At 45.3% G+C, this 21,992-nt stretch overlaps 1 protein-coding gene across 18 annotated transcripts in view; it reads left to right on the top strand.

Moving 5' to 3' along the window:
- LOC147121217 (girdin-like) overlaps nt 1–21,992 on the top strand; it is a 456,789-nt gene that overhangs the window by 95,641 nt on the left and 339,156 nt on the right. For all 18 annotated transcript variants that reach the window (XR_015077512.1, XR_015077511.1, XR_015077513.1 and 15 more), the window contains one exon: nt 8,139–8,208. Coding sequence is in view for 15 of the 18 variants with exons in the window: in XM_085981375.1 (XP_085837501.1) it covers nt 8,139–8,208 (70 nt within the window). In the remaining 3 variants the exon portion in view is untranslated. The remainder of the gene's footprint in view (nt 1–8,138; nt 8,209–21,992) is intronic.

Below are 21,992 nucleotides of genomic sequence, written 5' to 3'. Positions count from 1 at the left end.
GTGTTGGTGGACAGGAACTTGTTTTGGGGGTGGTGGGGGGAGAAGGTCCTAACCCGCGAGGGTGAGCTCTGGAGCCTGGCAGTCAGAATGACTGGCTCGAACGAATTACACATTACAAGTTACTTGATTACTTAGGCAGGCAGGATCTAATTACACATTCCAGATAAACTGCTGGGTGTGTCTTGTCCTCCAAGGGGACCTGTCAGAAATCTGGTGTTGCAAATAGACGTGACCTTAAAATACTCCGGGTCTAAAAGTTATGCCAGAGGGTAGATTTTGCACTTGCACCATCAGTTGACTCAATTTCAGATTTATTATGTCAAGATGATTCCATTCCCTTTGAACAGTTCCTGGGCTATTCTGGTGAAGTCATTAAAGGGACTGGGGATTAAACTTGTGACCTATGTACTTTCCCTTTAAAGCTGCACATGTACACAGCACTATTTTGGTGCAAGAAAATAAAAATCAGGAGTTTGGAGCTCCGATATTGGAAATAGAGCAATGAAAAAGATAGATATAAAACACTTAAGTATCTTTAATGTGAAACAAGAAAATTACATCTTTTATGCTTCATTATACCTCTAGATCTTATTTGTGATACTTGGCTTTTCCTGCAGCTGTTTTAAGACCTCAGTAGGTGGTATTTTAGCTGCCTCTATTACAGGCTTAGCCATTTTGCTCGTCTAATGATGCTGGCAACCTGATGTTAAATGAACAATGGTGTTCGCATCTGATTGAAACTGCTTGAAGAGGAAAGAGCATGGAGAAACACGTGAGATTAGTGGCATCAGACAGTGGAGATTATGGGGTGGAAGAGGTTTGTTGAATAATGATGATGGGTATATAATTTTCTGTTGAGGAAAAATTGCTGGAAAACAAAAGCAGCCTGGTAAATGAGAGGGTGTTGTTATTTTTGCTCATTTAGCTTCCTGCACAACGACAGTAAAATTAAAGCATAAAAATTCAGTATATTTTCTTCTTTTGCGTAGTTGTTCACATTTTTACATGATAGTTAATAGTATCTGAATAGTTGCTCACGTAAATGCTGTTTTCCCTGAATTTTTTAAATTCACTTATTTAATTATTAACTGGTTAATGTTACCAGTCATTCCAACCACAGACTTTACTGAATTGCATCTTTACTTAAATTTTGACTATTAAAATTGCAAGGTGGGTTAGCACACTGGTCTTTTACTTATGGGTCTAGGATCAATTGTACATCAGATCAATGGGATGAAGACTTATTCTGCTGGCTGTAATGTTATGGAATCAAATGAATTTGGGAAATCACTCCAGTTCCTAGTGGGCATGACGCACCACACACAACTGTCCGTTGCTTGGCATTCTCAATCAGATTTTATGAAGCTTAACAAATGGAAAACAAACTGCTTCAGGAGCATCAATCTACATCTGGCCAGTGCTATATCTAAGACTGCTTAATGCTAATACTGGATAGAAAATGTTCCATTTTATGTTTGAAGAGAGAAAGGATAGGGTTCCATTTTATGTTTGAAGAGAGAAAGGATAGGGTTGTAATTCTCGTCCCAAGCTGGTTCAGAAAGTATGGCACTCGGGCCTATTTTTTTTCTCATGGTGACCTGGCCCGACTCTACCCAATAAGGGTAGACTTATCTCAAAAACAAGTGATGTGCCTCAATAATTCCGAGACTCGAAGTTAGCAGAACAAAAACAAGGCTTTTATTAACTTAGAAAGTAACACGTAAGAGAGAGAGATGTCTTCCTTCTGGAGACTGAGGCCAGACTGAAGCTAGCTTACAAACGGGGCCAGGTATGGGCGGAGCCCTACACACAGCACATTCCAGTATACAATACAGCACATTCCAGTACACAATACAATGAGGTCTGGGGGAAGGGAAATGACACTGAACCCGATCTCAGTCACAGGCAGTGGTGAATGGAATATTTCATCACATTCACCCCTTCTATAGATTTAGTCTGTTCGGGGGTTTGATAGTCCTCTGCGACCGACGTGGCTGTTGCGGTGCCGCGGGTGTCGGCTGGGTGTCCCCGGTAGCCTCCTGGGTCTCTGCCGGGGGTGCCGCCAGGGTTGTTGGAGGGGTAGTTGGTGGGGGTGCCGTTGGTCGGTGTTCTTCCGGGGGTGATGAAAGAGTAGTGGGTGGGTAAGAGTTGCTGTGATCGTCGTTGCCGCTATTGCCGTGGTTGTTGTCAATGGCGGCTGGGGCGACGTCTTTTATGGACACGGTGTCCTCCCTTCCGTCGGCGTGCCGGACATATGCGTATTGGGGGTTGGCGTGGAGTAGGTGTACTGGCTCCACGAGAGGGTCCGTCTTGTGGCCCCTCACATGCCTTCGCACGAGTACCGGACCTGGGGTGGAGAGCCATGACGGCATGGATACGCCTGAGATGGATTTCCGGGGAAAGACAAACATTCGTTCATGAGGCGTGGTATTAGTGGCCGTACACAATAGCGACCGTATCGAATGGAGCACATCCGAGAGGACTTCCTGCCAGCGGGAGATAGGGAGGCCCTTGGTCCTTAGAGCTAGAGTGACTGCTTTCCATACTGTCCCGTTCTCTCGCTCCACTTGGCCGTTACCCCGGGGGTTGTAGCTGGTGGTACGGCTCGTGGCGATCCCCTTGGACAGCATGTACTGGCGTAGCTCTTCACTCATGAAGGATGCCCCCCTATCCGTATGGATGTAGCTCGGCATACCGAACAGGCAGAACAGGCTGTTGAGGCATTTAATGACCGTGGCGCTGGTCATGTCTGGGCAGGGGAAGGCGAATGGGAACCGGGAGTATTCGTCCACAATGTTCAGGAAGTAAACATTGCGGTCGACGGACGGGAGGGGGCCCTTGAAATCTAAGCTGAGCCGCTCAAAGGGCCGTGTAGCTTTGATTAAGTGGGCTCTATCTGGGCGGTAGAACCGAGGCTTGCACTCAGCGCAAGTGCGGCAGTTCCTGGTCAGGGACCGAACTTCCTCAATCGAGTAGGGTAAGTTACGGGACTTTATGAAGTGGAACAGCCGCGTGACCCCTGGGTGGCAGAGGTCGTTGTGGAGGGTCTGTAGCCGATCCCCGGTGGCGCTGGCACACATCCCTCGTGAGAGGGCGTCAGGGGATTTGTTAAGGGCCCCTGGCCGGTAAATGATGTCGTACTCGAAGGTGGAGAGCTCGATCCGCCACCTAAGAATCTTATCATTTTTAATCTTCCCCCTCTGTTTATTATTGAACATAAACGCTACCGACCGCTGGTCGGTAAGTAGGGTGAAGCGTTTGCCGGCTAGGTAGTGGCGCCAGTGGCGCACTGCCTCCACGATGGCTTGGGCCTCCTTTTCCACGGAGGAGTGTCTGATCTCGGGCCCTTGGAGGGTCCTCAAGAAGAAAGCTACGGGCCGCCCTGCCTGGTTGAGGGTGGCCGCCAAGGCGAAGTCAGACGCATCACTTTCCACTTGAAATGGAGTGTTCTCGTCCACTGCCTGTAGCGTGGCCCGCTCAATATCCTGCTTAATGCTTTTGAAGGCGGCGTGGGCCTCAGCAGAGAGCGGGAATGAGGATGCTTTCAAGAGGGGGCGGGCTTTGTCGGAGTAGTTGGGGACCCATTGGGAATAATAAGAAAATAACCCCAGGCACCTTTTCAGGGCTTTGGGAGTGTTGGGCAGGGGCAGCTCCCGTAGGGGGCGCAATCGGTCGGGGTCTGGTCCGATTTCCCCATTCTCCACCACGCTGCCTAGTATGCAGAGGCGCGTGGTGTTGTAAACGCACTTGTCCTCGTTGTAGGTGAGGTTGAGTTTTTGTGCGGTTTTCAGGAACCTCTCGAGGTTCGAGTCGTGATCCTGCTGGTTGTGACCGCAGATGGTGACGTTGTCGAGGTAGGGGAAGGTTGCCTGCAAGTGGTGGTCATCGACCATGCGGTCCATCTCCCTCTGGAAGACCGAGACCCCATTCGTCACCCCAAAGGGGACTCTGAGGAATTGGTAGAGGCGTCCGTTCGCCTCGAAGGCGGTGTACGGGCGGTCCTCTGGTCTGATAGGGAGCTGGTGGTACGCTGACTTGAGGTCGATGGTGGAGAACACCCGGTATTGGGCGATTTGGTTCACCATTTCTGATATGCGGGGTAGCGGGTAGGCGTCTAGTAGGGTGTACCTGTTGATCGTTTGACTATAGTCGATCACCATCCGTTTCTTCTCGCTACCCCTTACCACTACCACTTGGGCGCGCCACAGGCTGTTGCTGCGTTCAATAATGCGCTCTTTCAGGAGCCTGTCTACCTCGGTCGCGATAAACTGCCTGTCCTCCCAGCTGTAACTCCTGCTTTTGGTCGCTATTGGCCGGCAGTTAGGGGTAAGGTTCGCGAATAGCGAAGGCGGCTTTACCTTCAGGGTAGCCAGACCGCACACTGTGAGGGGCGGCTGGGACCCACCGTACTTGAGCGTGATGCTTTGGTGGTTGCACTGGAAATCCAGGCCCAAGATCACGCTCGCACATAGGTTCTTCATGATTAATACTTTAAAATTATCATATACAGTTCCGTTAACGCACAATTGTACCGTGCAGTAACCCAGAATGGTCGATGTCTGGGTTTTATCAGCCATAGAGATGGTGCCCTGATTAGGGACCACCTTTAGGGAGAGTTGTGCCAGTTCTGGGTGGATAAAGCTCTACGTGCTTCCACTGTCAATTAAGCATTTAACCCGGCACCCGTTTACCTCGATGTCCACCATTGATCTGGATAGCGGGTGCGGCCTGGTCTGGTCCACTGTGACCGATGCCACTGTAGGGCCCTGATCGATACAAGATGGCGTCCACGCTGTCTGCTCACAAGATGGCGGACCCCACGAGGTCGGGCAAGATGGCGTCCAAGATGGCCGCTCCCACGGCGCACATGCGGCGGTGGCGGGTTTTCCAGCGGTTGGTTTTCCGGCGGGGTTCCCTCTGCACACCTTCCCGAAGTGCCCCTTCTTAAAGCAGGTGGTGCCTTTCGCCGGGCACAGGTTTCTGGTGTGCTTTGGCTGCCCGCAGAAGTAGCAGTTGAGTCCCTGACGCGTCGCGGCTGTCGTAGGGCTTCTGGGGGGAGAGCGGGGCCCAGCCGGTGTCGGGCTGTCGGGCGGGGAAGATGCCTTCCAAGATGGCGGCGCCCTCGGTGCACACGTGGCGGCGTGGATGGCGCGGGCTGAAGAGTAGGCGTCCGAGTTTCTCTGGGCCACATCCAGGGATCGTGTGGTGTCCGCAGCCTGTTTCAGGTCCAACCCCGTTTTTTCCAGCAGTCTTTGCCGGATGTAAGTGGAGCTGAGGCCTGTGATGAAGGCATCGCGAACAAGCTCGTCAGTGTACACTGCGGCTTTTACATCTCGGCACTTGCAGTCTTTGCCAAGCATTTTCAGGGTGCTTAGGAACTCCTCCACCGATTCCCCAGGTCGCTGTGCGCGGGTAGCGAGCAGGTGCCTAGCATACACCTCATTCGTAGGCTGCTGGTAATGCGCCTTTAAGATGTCGCAGGCGGCCAGGTACGTCTCGGCGTCTTGGATGAGGGGGTAAACCCGGTGGCTTACCCAATTCCGCAGAATTCCGAGTCTCATCCTCGCAGCGTCCGTAGCGTCTTTGACGGCTGCGGAATTGTCCAGGAAGAATTCCATACACTCAAACCAGTGTCCGAAGCGTGCTGATGCGTCCGGAGCATGTTGATCCAAATCCAAACGTTCGGGTTTCAGGAGTTGATCCATAGTGTTGAAAAATAAGTTAATAAAATTGATGTGCCTCAATAATTCCGAGACTCGAAGTTAGCAGAACAAAAACAAGGCTTTTATTAACTTAGAACGTAACACGTAAGAGAGAGAGATGTCTTCCTTCTGGAGACTGAGGCCAGACTGAAGCTAGCTTACAAACGGGGGCCAGGTATGGGCGGAGCCCTACACACAGCACATTCCAGCACATTCCAGTATACAATACAGCACATTCCAGTACACAATACAATGAGGTCTGGGGGAAGGGAAATGACACTGAAACCGATCTCAGTCACAGGCAGTGGTGAATGGAATATTTCATCACAACAAGGACCATTCTCTTATTTTCTACTGTTCTCTTACCTTTACTGTCTTGAAGGTATATTTCCAACAGAACTGGTGCCCCTCCAGTATCTTGTGAAACTGACAACCTTGCTTGTTGAAGGTTGGAAATTGATTATTCAGTCCTGAGGGGCCATCACTGTTGTGCCTGATCCTGACTTTTCCCAGTAGCAGGATACTTACTTCCACCAGGGGCTCTGCAAAGATCAATCAGGAGAGTAAATGCGGCATCTTAATATTCGTCCTTTTTCTTCCTTTTCCAACCTGGTGCACCCTAAGGGTCCAGTTTAAAAACACAAGTTTTTGAGTATAATTTCACCCTCATCCATGGATAACGAGATTGCATGTGGTATCCCAAGATGCTTGGCAGCAGTCATCATGGTGTGTCTCACATAAATTGGCGAATAGCTGTCGGAGTTGCTGAGTGTGTGTCAGTCATTCAACTACTTTGGGAGGTATATTTTAATTGAATTTTATTTTGATAGTTTTATAATGGTGTGTTAAGTTGTTTAATTTATATTGGCAGTATACTTTCATTTTATCAAGTAGGTACTTATAATTTTATTATTGAGGATAGTTTCTTTACTGTTTTGCATGAGCAAGTTTGTAATATTAATATTCAGATAGCTCCATAGTCATTATTAGCCAAGAGGTTACAGTTGTCAGCTATAGATACCGAGAACATATACACTTGTTTTTAAAGTGCTAGTGACTAGTACGGTATCTTGTAGGTGCAATACATTTCTTCTTCCATGCATATAAGATAACAGTCAGCTATTTGCACACATTGTATAAGACCAGTTACTTAAACAGCAAGTTGTATCAGTTAACTAATGTTTGCCAACGAAAAATCAATGTTTATGTTTGAACAATTATGCCATACTAAATTCATAACAGCCAATAAATGACTTAAGTGCGTGAGATGTGGTGTGCGAAGCTTAGTATGAACCAACAATGGCCATGTTGGAAAAATGGCTAGGTTGGAGAGATCAACCTGATTGCTTTCAGCTGATGGGTTTTGACTGGGAAAATTCCCTTTCTCCTTCGAATAGTGCCATGGAGTATTTTACGTCCACTTAAGAGGACAGATGGGGCCTTGGTTCAACGTCTCATCCAAACATAATTAAACTATTACGGTATATTATGGTCTGAGATTAAATATATTTATTTCTTAATGTTCTTCCTGTATTCTAGCTTGCGCTACTACTTTCAGCTGAGACTTCTCCATGGATTCAGTCCAAGTTACTCTTAAGTCTGAGCCAGTTAACACGATCCTTGCTGTTTTGTTCCTCATTCCAGCTACTTGCACAGAGAGCTCTCTGTTCTCTATCCCTTACACCACCTGCAAGGTTTCTGAATTAAAATTGCAGTGAAAATTCTTGAGATGATATATGTAGAATTTTTTGTTTTCTAGAGGGAATCCTTTAGAACTCATCATGGAGTTCTTTTAAGTTGGAAGGAAAACATTTGGCTCAAAATGCTATACGTTGGTGTGGTTTGCCATTTTTCCTATCAGTAGGAAAATCAAGTCTTTAATTTTATGCAACAATTAACATTCATTCATGCAAAACCTGCAGCTCAGAGTGGCCGTCATTTGCAGATCATTTAATAGTGCCATTCATTGGAACCCAACACCCATCCTGTGCAGCTTAGTATGTTTTCACTTGCAGTCAAATGTTTCCAAACATACTATACTTATGGAAATTGTTTTTAAAAATCATTTGTGAGTATGATTTCTGTAGGCAGGGAAATGGCAACCCCTGTTAGTCTATGGTATTTTGCACTGCAGTTTTTGCACTCTGTTTCAAAGAAGTTCATGATAAGTTGCATAAAATGTCTTTTTTTTGAAGTAATTTAGTTCGAATGGGTTTTTCATCCTTCTGGCTCTGACTAAATGTGAGTTCTCCACCCATGTTGAATGTTTTGGCATAGCCTCCCGATAGGGTTTTCTCTAATTGCTATTTGAATTACCAACATTTTTTTGGAAACTTACTTTGGAAAAACATGATACAAAGAACTCTGAATAGTTTATTGTTATTGTGTTTCATTTTACTTATTGTGTGGATTAAAACTTTTTTTAAAAACCCACAGGAGACACTACAGCAGCTAATTATGATGTCTCTTCCAAATGTCCTTGTCCTGGGCCGAACCCCTCTCACAGGTAGGTTCTTCAATTAGATATTTGCATTACATCTACAGTATATGACAAAGTAAATGTGATTTAAAAATAAACTTCAGCCAGCTGTATCTCTGGACAGATCCCATCATTTCTGTGGCAAAAGTTGCTTGATGGCATGGTGACTGTTTGAAATGATAGCACATTAACAGTCAGTGGAGCAGACAAATTCAATCTGGCTGAACCAATAAAGGAAGTTTTTTGCAAGAATACGGTTATATCCTGACTAACTCCTTTCCCCACAAGGTGTGAGTTCTGCTCTGCTCTCAGGTTGCTTGCAGATTTTGCAAGGCATGCCTGTAACTTTAAAGGATTCCTGTGCCATAAAGATTAAGCCTGATTTGTCCGATATAGTTCTGCGTGAAAGCTAGTCTAGATTGGAAATTTGTGTCATCTAAATACAACATTGCATCATGAAGGTTTACAAAAGACACTAATGCAAAACTCCTGCTAGTTATCGAACTTGTAGAGCTGTTTTCAAAGATAGCATTTCTAACTATGTGAACTGATTTGATCTTTGTTTTCGAAGTAATGTACTCCGTATCTTGCTGTTTTTCATTGCTTCTATATAATCTACCTATAAGTAAATCGATTTGTTTTAACCTCACATTTGGTGTGGTATATAATGTCTTTTGAGGGAGACAGGAGAACACGGTATCTCAAGTGATCTCTTATGCATTAATATGCCGTAATTGGGAACATAGCAACAGCAGTAGGTCATTCAGTCCCTCAAGCCTGCTTTGCCATTCAGTTAGCTCATGACTGATCTGTACCTTAACTCCATTTACCTGGCTTAGCTCCATATCCCTTGAGACCCTTACCTAACAATCTATTGATCTCTATCTTGAAAGCTCCAATTGTGCCAGCATCCACAGCATTTGGGGGAGATAATTCCAGATTTCTACTGCCCTTTGTATGAAAAAGCCTTGGTTTTATTCTGGTGAATCTGCGCTGAACCCCCTTCAAAGCCAATATATCCTTCCTGAGGTGCGATGTCCAAAACTGAATGCAAGTACTCCAGATGCAGTCTGACCAAGGCTTTATGCAACTGAAGCATAACGTCCTCCCCTTTGTAATCCAGCCCTCTTGAGATAAAGGCCAATATTCCATTAGCCTTTTTGATTGCTTTTTGTATCTGTCTACTAACTTTAAATGATTTCTGTACTTAGACTCCCAAATCTCTTTGCTCCGCTACCGTTTCTAATTTCTCACCATTCAGAAAATATTAGGATTTATCTTTCTTGGTCCAAAGTGGGTGGCCCCACACTTGCCTGTATTAAACTCCATCTGCAATAGTTTTGCCCACGCGCTTAATCTGTCCATGTCCCTTTGCAGCTTCCTGCTCCCATCTGCACTATTTACAGTCCCTCCTAAGATGTCATTGCTAATTCCATGCTGTTGTCCCACTCACTGCATGTATAGGAATGTAGGTTTTGGCTCAAATGCATCTTGGTCTGCACGTGAAAACTGCCTTTTTTCCATGAGTACGAGGCAAATTGTGAAGTACAAACCCTAACATAAGTATATGTACAATAAGCGTCTTCAGAGGCAATAATGTATCTTTGCAGAGTGGAGAATTTTGCCTAAGTAAAAATTAAGGGATTGATACCATTTCAGCAACATCTTGTTTTTTTTCGGTTTTGCACTTTTAATGTTTACTAACATTTTGGTGGGGGGCAGGATCTGAGATTCATGGAAGCTATTAATACTTAGGAACAGTAGATTGATGTGACCAAAGTTGGTTAACTAATCAAACTGGTATCAATATTTTTAGAGCATTAGAACAGTATCTCAATTAGGTAAATACTTGACTGTCTGAACATTGCAAATTAGAGACCTATGGCTAGCTGGCAGCCTCCTGACCTTGCTAGTCGGACGTGAGTTTAATTCATTTTATTCAAAACCATCAAGTGGAAGAGCACATCCAAAGTAAAATGCTTTGCGTCATGGGAGGTACAAGCTGATGTTTTGGACCTGGGGCAGCGGCTGGAGTCACTGTGACGCATCTGCGAGGCTGAGATCTACGTGGATAGCACGTTTAATTAGGTGGTCACACCGCAGGTAAAGTGCACAAGCAGAAATGGATTGGGTGACCGCCAGACAGAGTAAAACAACTAGGAAGGTAGTGCAGAAGTCCTCTGGGTCCATCTCCCTCTCCAACAAATTTTCCGTTTTGGATACTGCTGGGAGAGATGGTTTCTCAGGGGAATGCAGCAAGAGCCAAGTCTGTGGCACTAAGAGTGGCTCAGCTGCACAGGATGGGAGGAAAAAGAGTGGGAGAGCAATAGTGATAGGGGATTCTATCGTAAGGGGAACAGATAGATGTTTCTGTGGCCGCAGATGTGACTCCAGGATGATATGTTGCCTCCCTGGTGCCAGGGTCAAGGATGTCAATGAGTGGCTGCAGGACATTCTGAAAGGGGAGGGTGAACAGCCAGAGGTCGTGGTCCACATCGGTACCAACGACATAGGTAGAAAGAGGGACGAGGTCCTGCAAGCAGAATATAGGGAGCTAGGAAATAAATTAAAAAGCAGGACCTCAAAGGTAGTAATCTCAGGATTACTCCCAGTGCCACGTGCTAGTGAGAGCAGAAATAGGAGAGTAGACCAGATGAATGCGTGGCTGGAGAGATGGTGTAGGAGGGAGGGATTTAAATTCCTGAGGCATTGGGACTGATTCTGGGGAAGGTGGGACCTGTACAAGCTGGACGGGTTACACTTCGGCAGAACCGGGACCGATATCCTCGCAGCGGGGTTTGCTAGTGCTGTTGGGAAGGATTTAAACTAGTTTGTCAGGGGGCTGGGAACTTAAGTGTGGGCCCAGAACGGAGAAACAAAGCTGGAAGTGAAAGTTAGAGAAGTAGTCAGCAAAACTAGTAGGGATCAGAAACAAAGGCCAACAGTAAAGAGGGTCAAAGTGCAGAAAAATATTAAACAGGCAAAGTTGAAGACACTTTATCTAAATGCACGTAGCATTCGCAACAAGGTGGATGCATTAATGGCACAAATAGATGTAAATGGGTATGATGTAATTGCCATTACAGAGACATGGCTGCAGGGTAACCAAAGCTGGGAACTGAATGTTCCAGGGTACTCAACATTTAGGAAGGACAGACAAAAAGGAAAAGGAGGTGGCGTAGCGCTGTTAATAAGGGATGAGATCGGTATGGTAGAGATAAAAGATCTTGGCTCGGCAGATCGTGATGTAGAACTGGAATCAGTTTGGGTGGAGATAAGAAACAGCAAAGGACGGAAAACATTGGTGGGAGTTGTGTATAGGCCATCAAACAGTAGTGGTAATGTAGGGCACAGTATCAATCAAGAGATTAGAGGTGCATGTAACAAGGGCAATATGGTAATCATGGGGGACTTCAATCTACATATTGACTGAGCAAATCAAATTACCACTAATGGTGTGGAAGACGAATTCTTGGCATGCATACGAGATGGTTTCCTGGATCAGTATGTGGAGGAACCAACCAGGGAACAGGCTATTCTGGATCTGGTACTGTGTAATGAGAAAGGGCTAATCAATAATTTTGTGGTAAAGGGGTCTTTAGGGACAAGTGACCATAATATGATTGAATTTTACATTAAGTTTGAGAGTGACGTAGTCCAATCTGAAACTAAGGTCTTCAATCTAAACAGAGGAAACTACAAGGGTATGAAGGATAAGTTGGCCATGGTAGATTGGGAGACTACACTAAAAGGTATGAAGGTGGACATACAATGGCTAACATTCAAGGAAATAATGCATAATTTGCAACAAACATACAGTATATCCCTCTAGGGCATAACCCAAAAGGAAAAGTGATCCAACCATGGCTAACAAAAGAAATTAAAGCTAGTATTAAGTCAAAGGAGGAAGCTTATAAAGTTGCCAGAAAAAGCGGTCAGCCTGAGGATTGGGATCTTTTTAGAAATCAGCAAAGGGGGACCAAGAAATTGATAAAGAAAGGGAAAATGGAATATGAGCACAAACTAGCGCAAAATATAAAAACGGATTGTAAAAGCTTCTATAGGTATGTGAAAAGGAAAAGACTGGGGTTGGTAAATGTAGGCCCTTTACAGTCAGAGACAGGAGAATTTATAATGGGGAATGAGGAAATGGCAGAGAAATTAAATAAATACTTTGTTTCTGTCTTCACGGAGGAAGACGCAAAAACCTCCCAGAAATACGAGAAAACCAAGGGTATGGCAAGAATGAGGAACTTAAAGAAATTATTATTGGTAAAAAAACAGTACTAGCAAAATTAATGGGACTAAAAGTCGATATATCCCAAGGACCGGATGACCTACATCCTAGGGCTTTGAAAGAGGTGGCCATTGGGATAGTGGACGCATTGGTTGTCATCTTCCAAAATTCTATAGATTCTGGAACGGTTCCTGCAGATTGGAGAATAGCAAATGTAACCCCGCTATTTAAGAAAGGAGGGAAAATGCTGGAATCTATTATAAAGGATGCAATAACTGGGCACTTAGATACTAATAGTAAGATTGGGCAGAGTCAATGTGGATTTATGAAAGGGAAATCCTGTTTGACAAACCCATTGGAGTTCTTTGAGGATGTAACTAGTGGAGTAGACAAAGGGGAACCGGTAGATGTGGTGTATCTGGATTTTCAGAAGGCCGTCTAAGGTCCCACACAAGAGATTGGTGAACAAAATTAGGGCACATGGAATTGGGGGTAATATACTAGCATTGATTGAGAATTGGTTAACAGACAGAAAACAAAGAGTAGGGATAAATGTGTCTTTTTCAGAATGGCAGGCTGTGACTAGTGGGGTACCACAAGGATCGGTGCTTGGGCCCCAGCTATTCCCAATTTATATCAATGATTTGGATGAGGGGACTAAATGTAACATTTCCAAATTTGCTGATGATACAAAGCTAGGTGTCAGTTGTGAAAAGGATATGAAGAGGCTTCAAGGGGATCTCGACAGGCTCAGTGAATGGGCGAGAACATGGCAGATGGAATATAATGTGGATAAATGTGAAGTTACCCACTTTGGTAGAAAAAACAGAAAGGCAGAGTATTTCCTAAATGGTGAAAGATTGGGGAATGCAGATGCTCAAAGGGACCTGGGTGTCCTTGTACATGAGTCACTGAAAGTGAATGTGCAGGTGCAGCAAACCATTAGGAAGGCAAATGGTATGCTGGCCTTCATTACAAGAGGATTTGAGTACAGGAATAAAGAAGTCTTACTCCAATTATATAGGGCCTTGGTGAGACCACACCTGGAGTACTGTGTACAATTTTGGTCTCCTTACCTAAGGAAGGATATACTTGCCATAGAGGGAGTGCAATGAAGGTTCACGAGATTTATTCCTGGGATGGCGGGACTGTCATATGAGAAGAGATTGAGTAAACTAGGCCTGTATTTTCTTGAATTCAGAAGAATGAGAGGGGATCTCATTGAAGCATACAAAATTATTACAGGGCTTGATAGGGTGGATGCTGGGAGAATGTTTCCCTTGGCTGGGGAGTCTAGAACCAGAGGCCACAGCCTCAGGATAAAGGGTAGGCCATTCAGGACTGAGATGAGAAGAGATTTCTTCACACAGAGGTTGGTGAATCTTTGGAATTCTCTACCCCAGAGGGCTGTGGCGGCTCAGTCATTGGGTATATTCAAAACAGAAGTCGATAGATTTCTGACTAGTAAAGGCATCAAGGGATATGGCGATAGGGCCGGTGAATGGAGTTGAGGCAGAAGATCAGCCATGATCTTATTGAATGGCGGAGCAGTCTCGAAGGGCCGAATGGCCTACTCCTGCTCCTAATTCTTATGTTCTTATGTATCTAGCATTTCATCCATGAAAGTTGTGCCTTTGCTGGCTGGTAAGTCAGAAGTGCAGAGATGACTGGCATTGTATGCACTAAACTTCAAGTTGAAGATGGAAAATTGATGGCAAGCAACTTGCTTGTTAAGAAAATCAAAGAGAAGGAATTATTTTAAAATTTGTTTTCATTGGAGGAAAAAAGTTAAGAAGGGATATGATTCAGATTTTTAGAATGAGGAGACTTGAATAATATGAATTTGAAGTGTGATTGTAGAATTAAAGTATAAAATCAGTAAGTTTCAAGTGAGAATAGAGATTAGAATTTCTCTCCTGCTCCCCTTTACTCATTTAATTTTTTATATTCTCAAAGTTATTACATTTTATAATTATTCAAACCAAGAGTTAAGGTATAGACTAATGTATCCCTGTTTAACCTTTCAAAACTGGTTGTATCTTTAGTCTGTACACACAAGTAATTGTTTTAAAGCTACACATATAAGTTTATTTTATAGTATTAAAAACGAGATGAGAACTAGAGCACAAAATAAAATTTTGTTTTTTTCCTTTTCTGTCTATGCTCTATCGTATTGAGATCTATTATTTTATGGTTAATTGTATGTACATTTGAAGTACTGTTGAAGTTGTCTTTGTCTAAATATTCTGAGGGGTCGATTTTCATGTCTGGCGTAGATCAGGTGGATGATGGGCCGGGTGTCCGCTCTACCCACTTCATGCAGTAGGCCTGAGCAATTTTCATAGTCAGGGCTCATTTAAATGTAATCGACAAACTGCCAGCTTAATCGGACTCCTTACAGGCAGTGCACCAGTGGGAGTGCAGGAAATCCAGTGGGCCGGCTGCTACTTAAAGGGAACCTGCAACCCCTTAAAGGGGAGGTGCACGTTTCTGCTGGTAGCACAGAAATTGGCACGCCACGTGGTATAGATAGTAAATTATTGGGGTCTGCGCTGGACGATTTACCAAGCACAGGTGAGTCAGAGCAAGTGCAAATGGAAAGGTCAGCCAAGAAAACAGCTCGCCAGAGGGCAAGGTTGCATCCTAGCTCTCTCATAGAGGACCCAGATGCAGACTCCAGGGGCCCAGCCTTTCAAAGAAAATAGCTTTCTCTGCACCAGCATTTACTAAATGCATTGGCCTTTGCACTGTGCAAGATCCACCTAGTTGTACTAGGTACCTATCTGCAGACCGGATCGGTGTTCATCAAACCCCAACCAGTGAGGACGCCTGTTTGGCACCCGCAGATCATTGCTTTCATTCAAATGAAGCCCATAGTCAAATTTGGCTATGGTGATGCAAACAGAATGACTTCCATACTTTATAGCATTTTACCTGAGAGCAGCTGCGGATCCCTTTAAATTTGGCTTGAAATGACTACCATCCGACTTTTCCCACCCATGGTTTATGGTTGAGATGAGGAACTTCCAGTAACCACGCCTGCAGAGATTAAAATGGTGTTGGAGGGTCTTGACAAATTTACTTGACCCCAATTTGCATATATCAATTCGGCCCCCTCCTGTTTTTGGCAGGAACTGTAGTTAACTAAATTGAGGTCCACCGAAAATTAGATTGGGTGGACTACCAGTGGTAAGTCCTGGGACACTGGCACCAGTACTTGGGCAGGAGGGAGCTGTTCCGTTGGGACGGGCTTCACTTGGCCAGTGCTGGGACTAGAGTCCTGGCGGATCATATAACTAGGGCTGTAGAGAGGGCTTTAAACTAACTAGTGGGGGGGAGGTTCCTAGAGAGCAAATAATAAAAATGATAACAGAGAAGGTCATAGACTTAGGTAGCAGTGGGGAAATTAAAAACCAGAGCGTGTCAGGAAGGGGCAGAAGGTATGGAGTAAAAGGTAAAGTAATAAAAAGGGCAAAAGCAGGAACTAAGTGTCACAAAACATATTTGAAAGTTCTCTATCTGAATGCACACAGCATTCGTAACAAAATAGATGAGTTAATGGCACAAATAACTACATATGGGTATGATCTTGTGGCCATTACAGAAACATGGCCGCAGGGTGACAATGCCTGGGAATTAAACATAGCAGGTTATTTAACAATCAGGAAGGACAGGCAGGAAGGAAGGGGAGGTGGGGTGGCTATGTTAATAAAGGAAGGAATCACTGTAATACAGAGAAATGATATTGGGTCAAAAGATCAGGATAATGAAACAGTTTGGGTGGAGGTAAGGAATAATAAGGGGAAAAAAACACTAGTGCGCGTAGTCTATAGGCCTCCGAACAGTTGCAACTCTGTTGGACGGAGTATCAATCAGGAAATAGTTGAGGCTTGTAATAAGGGAACATCTATAATTATGGGGGATTTTAACTATCATATTAATTGGACAAATCAAATTGGGCAGGGCTGCCTTGAGGATGAGTTCATTGAGTGTATTAGGGATGGGTTTCTTGAGCAGTATGTAACTGAACCGACCAGGGGGCAAGCAACCTTAGATCTGGTCCTGTGTAACGAGACAAGATTAATTAAAAATGTCCTAGTAAAGGATCCCCTTGGAATGAGTGACCATAACATGGTTGAATTCCATATTCAATTAGAGGGTGAGAAGGTTGGATCTCAAACAAGCGTGCTAAGCTTGAATAAAGGAGACTATGAAGGTATGAGAGCGAATTGAGTAGAGTGGATTGGGAAAATAGATTAAAGGGTAAGACAATACATGATCAGTGGTGTACATTTAAGGAGTTATTTTACAACTTCCAAAAAAATATATTCCACTGAGAAGAAAAGGGTGTAAAAGAAAAGACAGCCATCCGTGGCTAAGTAAAGAAATTAAGGATAGTATTTGACTAAAAACAAGGGCATATAAGGTAGCCAAATCTAGTGGGAGGATAGAAGATTGGGAAAACTTTAAAAGACAGCAAAAAATAACAAAAAGATTGATTAAGAAAGGGAAGATAGATTATGAAAGTAAATTAGCAAAAAATATAAAAACAGATAGCAAGAGTTTTTATAAAAAGAAAAAGGGTGGCTAAAGTAAATGTTGGTCCCTTAGAGGATGAGACCGGGAAATTAATGGTGGGAAATATGGAGATGGCAAAAACACTGAATGAATATTTTATATCAGTCTTTACAGTAGAAGACACTAAGAATATCCCAACACTGGACAAACGGGGCTAAAGGTGGGGAGGAGCTAAACACGATCAAAATCACTAAGGAAGTGGTACTCGGTAAAATAATGGGACTCAAGGCGGATAAATCACCTGGACCTGATGGCTTACATCCTAGGGTCTTGAGGGAAGTGGCAGTAGGGATTGTGGATGCATTGGTAATAATTTTCCAAAACTCCCTGGACTCGGCAAAGGTCCCGGCAGACTGGAAAACTGCTAATGTAACACCCTTATTTAAAAAGGGCAGTAGACAGAAGGCTGGAAACTATAGACCGGTTAGCCTAACATCTGTGGTAGGTAAAATTTTGGAGTCCATTATTAAGGAGACAGTAACAGGACATTTGGATAATCATAATCTAATAGGATAAAGTCAGCATGGTTTTATGAAGGGGAAGTCATGTTTGACAAATTTGCTGGAGTTCTTTGAGGAAGTAACATATAGGGTGGATAAAGGGGAACCAGTGGACGTAGTGTATTTAGACTTCCAAAAGGCATTTGACAAGGTGCCACACAAAAGATTATTGCTTAAGATAAAAAATCACGGGATTGGGGGTAATATTCTGGCATGGATAGAGGATTGGCTATCTTAACAGAAGGCAGAGAGTTGGGATAAATGGTTCATTCTCAGACTGGCAATCAGTAACTAGTGGTGTTCCGCAGGGGTCAGTGCTGGGTTCCCAACTCTTTACAATCTATATTAACGATTTGGAGGAGGGGACCGAGTGTAACATATCAAAGTTTGCAGATGATACTAAGATGGGAGGGAAAGTAGTGAGTGAGGAGGACATAAAAAACCTGCAAGGGGACATAGACAGGCTAAGTAAGTGGGCAGAGATTTGGCAGATGGAATACAATACTGGAAAGTGTGAGGTTATGCACTTTGGCAGGAAAAATCGTAGAGCAAGTTATTATCTTAATGGCAAGAAACTGGAAAGTACTGAAGTACAAAGGGATCTGGGGGTCCTGGTGCACGAAACTCAAAAGGTTAGTATACAGGTGCAGCAAGTGATTAAGAAGGCCAATGGAATTGCTAGGGGGATAGAATATAAAAATAGGGAGGTATTGCTTCAGTTGTACAAGGTATTGGTGAGACTGCACCTGGAATACTGCGTACAGTTTTGGTGTCCATACTTAAGAAAGGACATACTTGCTCTCGAGTCAGTACAAAGAAGGTTCACTCGGTTAATCCCGGGGATGAGGGGATGGACATATGAGGAGAGGTTGAGTAGATTGGGACTCTACTCATTGGAGTTCAGAAGAATGAGAGGCGACCTTATTGAAACATATAAGATTGTGAAGGGGTTGGATCGGGTGGATGCGGGGAGGATGTTCCCGATGATGGGTGAAACTAGAACTAGGGGGCATAGTCTTAGAATAAGGGGCTGCTCTTTCAAGACTGAGATGAGGAGGAACTACTTCACTCAGAGGGTGGTAGGTCCATGGAATATGCTGCCCCAAAAAACTGTAGAAGCTACATCATTACATAAATTTAAAACAGAAATAGACAGTTTCCTAGAAGTAAAGGGAATTAAGGGTTATGGGGAGCGGGCAGGAATTTGGACATGAGTCTAGGTTCGGATCGGTCATGGCCCTGTGGGTAGCGGAGCGGGCCCAGGGGCCGTGTAGCCTGATCCTGCTCCTATTTCGTGTGTCTAATTCTGTTAGATTCAGGAGCTGGTTCTGTGATAGTGGATTGGCGGTTAGGATCAGATCAGCCATGATCTTATTGAATGGCGGAGCAGGCTCGAGGGGCCGATTGGCCTACTCCTGCTCCTATTTCTTATGTTCTTATGTAAGTCAGCAGTTCGATGTCACACACAATTATGGTTCCACTACAACGCCATCTTTTTTGGGTGTAAATGGGTTAGCATTGAGACGACGCTCCCCGCCCCCCTCCCCCAATTCTATTTTGACTTACAAGGGGCTAACAAGAGTCTGAAACTAGACAGGTGGTCTTGCACTACTCAGTCTGGTGGAGGGTTCCTGATGTTAGGGACCCCACACCCCTACACTCCTTATTCCTCAAGTGCCCTTGCTTTTCCCCTGCCCCTTTTACCAGCTGTCACCATTCCTGCCCACTACTTCAACGACCAGTAACTTCTCTGCACATTTTGGCCAGAATTTTCTGGGGTCCGTGCGGGCGCATCGGAGGTTGGTCGGGTGGGAAATTTGCAATATCTTGGAGTGGGTTGGAAACCTGCTGTCATCCTGCCCCCATGCGCCTTTCCCTTGGGCGTGTTTGCTGGCACGGCAATGACCCGAACGGCAGAGGCGGGTGAGCTAATTTAAATCATTATCAGGTAGTTGTCAGACCCTTAAGAGTCTTTTTAAACCTACCTTTCAAATTTCCCTGGCTGATCACGGGAATCAACGCAGCTTGGGAACCACATCTGTCAACCTGAGGGTGAAGTTGAGCGACCACTGATCCATCGAATTAGTGCACAGCTTGAAAAGTACAATAAAAACTCCCACCTCTCAGCTGATCACTTTCCTTAGAAAGAAGCTGTTGCTGACTGCATTGCCAGCACAGATTTAGCTTTCTACAGGCTGCAAGTGTTTCCAGTAAAGTCGCTAACCAGTTTGGTAGAACCTATCACATCATTGACATTGCTTCTGTTATCTCTACTTGACCTGCCGTCCATTCTATCAGCATGGGTGCCATCTTTACTGTCTCACCTTGGTCCTCAGAGTCGGACCATGATGAGCCCCAACTTCAGCAGCATCAGGCACACCAGCAGCATCAACAACAACAACAACACCAACCTTCTCCTCAACCACCTGATGCTGCACAGGACAGAGGGCATCAGCACAGGGCTGCATTGCGCCGGTGGCGGTATCCCCAACACAGGGTATACAGGCAGAGGATGAGCTTCCTCAACATGACTGAGCAGCAGAGCCAAAGGAGGCTCAGGCTATTGTGCCAAGTTGTCGTAGACATTTGTGCATTGCTGGAGTTAGACTTGTAACCAGAGGAGTGGGTGGACTCACCTTACCAGTGGCTGTCAAAGTCACCAGCGCCCTCAACTTCTTGGCTTCAGGCTCTTTCCAGGAATCTGTATCAGATATTTGCGGCATCTTGCAGTCGGCCGCCCACAGATGCATCACACAGGTCACCGATGCCCTGTTTGACAAGTCAGCCAATTATACCAACTTTGCCACCGATGAAGCCAGTCTTACTAAGCGGGCGCTCTGCTTTGCCGCTCTGGCTGGCTTCCCATGGGTGCAGGGCGTCATCGACTGCAAACATGTGACCATCAGGGCACCCCATCATCACCCAAGAGTCTTTGTCAACTGCAAGGGCTTTCACTCCCTCAATGTGCAGCTCGTCTGCAACCATAGGAAGATCATCATGCAAGTGTGCGCCAAATTCTCTGGCAGCTGCCATGACTTTCGTTCTGAGCCAGTTCACCCTCCCTCGGCTCTTCACTCCTCCAAACAGACTTTCCGGCTGGCTGCTTGGAGACAAGGACCATCCTGAAGACGTGGATCATGACACTCTTGAGGAGGTCAAGTACTGAGGCTCAGGAGAGATATAATGAAAGCCACATTTCCACTAGATGTGTTATAGAGCAGACAATAGGCATGCTGAAAATGCACTTCAGATGCCTTGACAGATCTGGAGGAGCCCTTCAGCACTCACCAGCCAGGATTTCCAGAATTGTCATGGTCTGCTGCGCCCTGCACAACATAGCGCAGCAGCAAGGATTAGTGCTGCATGAAGAGCAAGGCATTGAGCACAAAGCCTCTGGCAGGAGCATCAGCTGGAAGGTGAGGAGGAGGAGGAACCTACGGCCCAGATCCCACCAGCACCTGAGCGCATTGCTGCCAGGGATGGGCTCATCATGGCCAGATTTACTTAAGTTTATGCAGTACACCCATATGGCTGCCACATGCTGCGCCAGGTTGGCACCACCCCACATCAACACCATAAAGCATTCCTACAATGACCAAGCCATTCCTTTCACACTGACCACCATTGCTGGAGGTAACGTTATGTCTCACCATTCACTCCAACTCGCTAAGCTACTTCCAAAGGTACACACAAATTTGTCCAAGACTGGAAAGTGGTGAAAATAAAGATTTTTATGTGTGACATCACACTAACGGAAACTTTACAGAATGAAACACCCAAGTGGCTACCCTTGTGAATCTACTTGTGTGTCATCTTTCTCTTGCGCGTGCTTCTACGAGGTGCTACTCCTGTGACTTCAGCAGAGGTAGAGGCAGCCTGCTCACTTCCCTGCTGCAACTGCTTGGACACTCTTGGCGGATGTCCTCTGGTTTTGGAGCCTCTGATGGCCCCGCCAATGTCTGCTCCTCCTGTGACTGTGCCGGGGCAGACTCGGCGATCACTGTCAGAGGAGACCTCTGGGGCCCGGACTGAGGGGATGGCAATGGGGAAGACATGTGAGTGCTTTGAGAGGCGACCTCACACCATCATCCCTCTCATGGGCCACCTGCACATCCCTGCTAGCAAGGAGCTGGAGAGCATCTTGCTGCACATCAGTGGGGCCAGGAGGACCCATGTCCACGTTGACATCCCTCCTGGAGAGGAAGTCTATGAGCCTCTGCCACCTATTCTCTATAGATAGCCATCTATTCTCCACAGAGACCATGCGCCTTTAGGGAAGGAATTCTGCTGTCCTTACCTGGTCTGGCCTATATGTGACTCTAGACCCACAGCAATGTGGTTGACTCTTAATTGCCCTCTGAAATGGCCTAGCAAGCCACTCAATTGTAACAAATCGCTACGAAACAAAATAATAAAAATGAAACCGGATGGACCACCCGGCATCGACCTCGGCACCGGCTACTGACACAGCAACGGCACCCCCAGTCAACCCTGCA

Source organism: Somniosus microcephalus, chromosome 3 (genome assembly GCF_052327205.1).
Source record: "Somniosus microcephalus isolate GS21.2 chromosome 3, FLI_Smic_1.0, whole genome shotgun sequence".
Taxonomy (NCBI): Eukaryota; Metazoa; Chordata; class Chondrichthyes; order Squaliformes; family Somniosidae; genus Somniosus; species Somniosus microcephalus.
The sequence above is the reverse complement of the archived record's forward strand: the minus strand, read 5'-3'. Positions and strand labels throughout refer to the sequence as shown.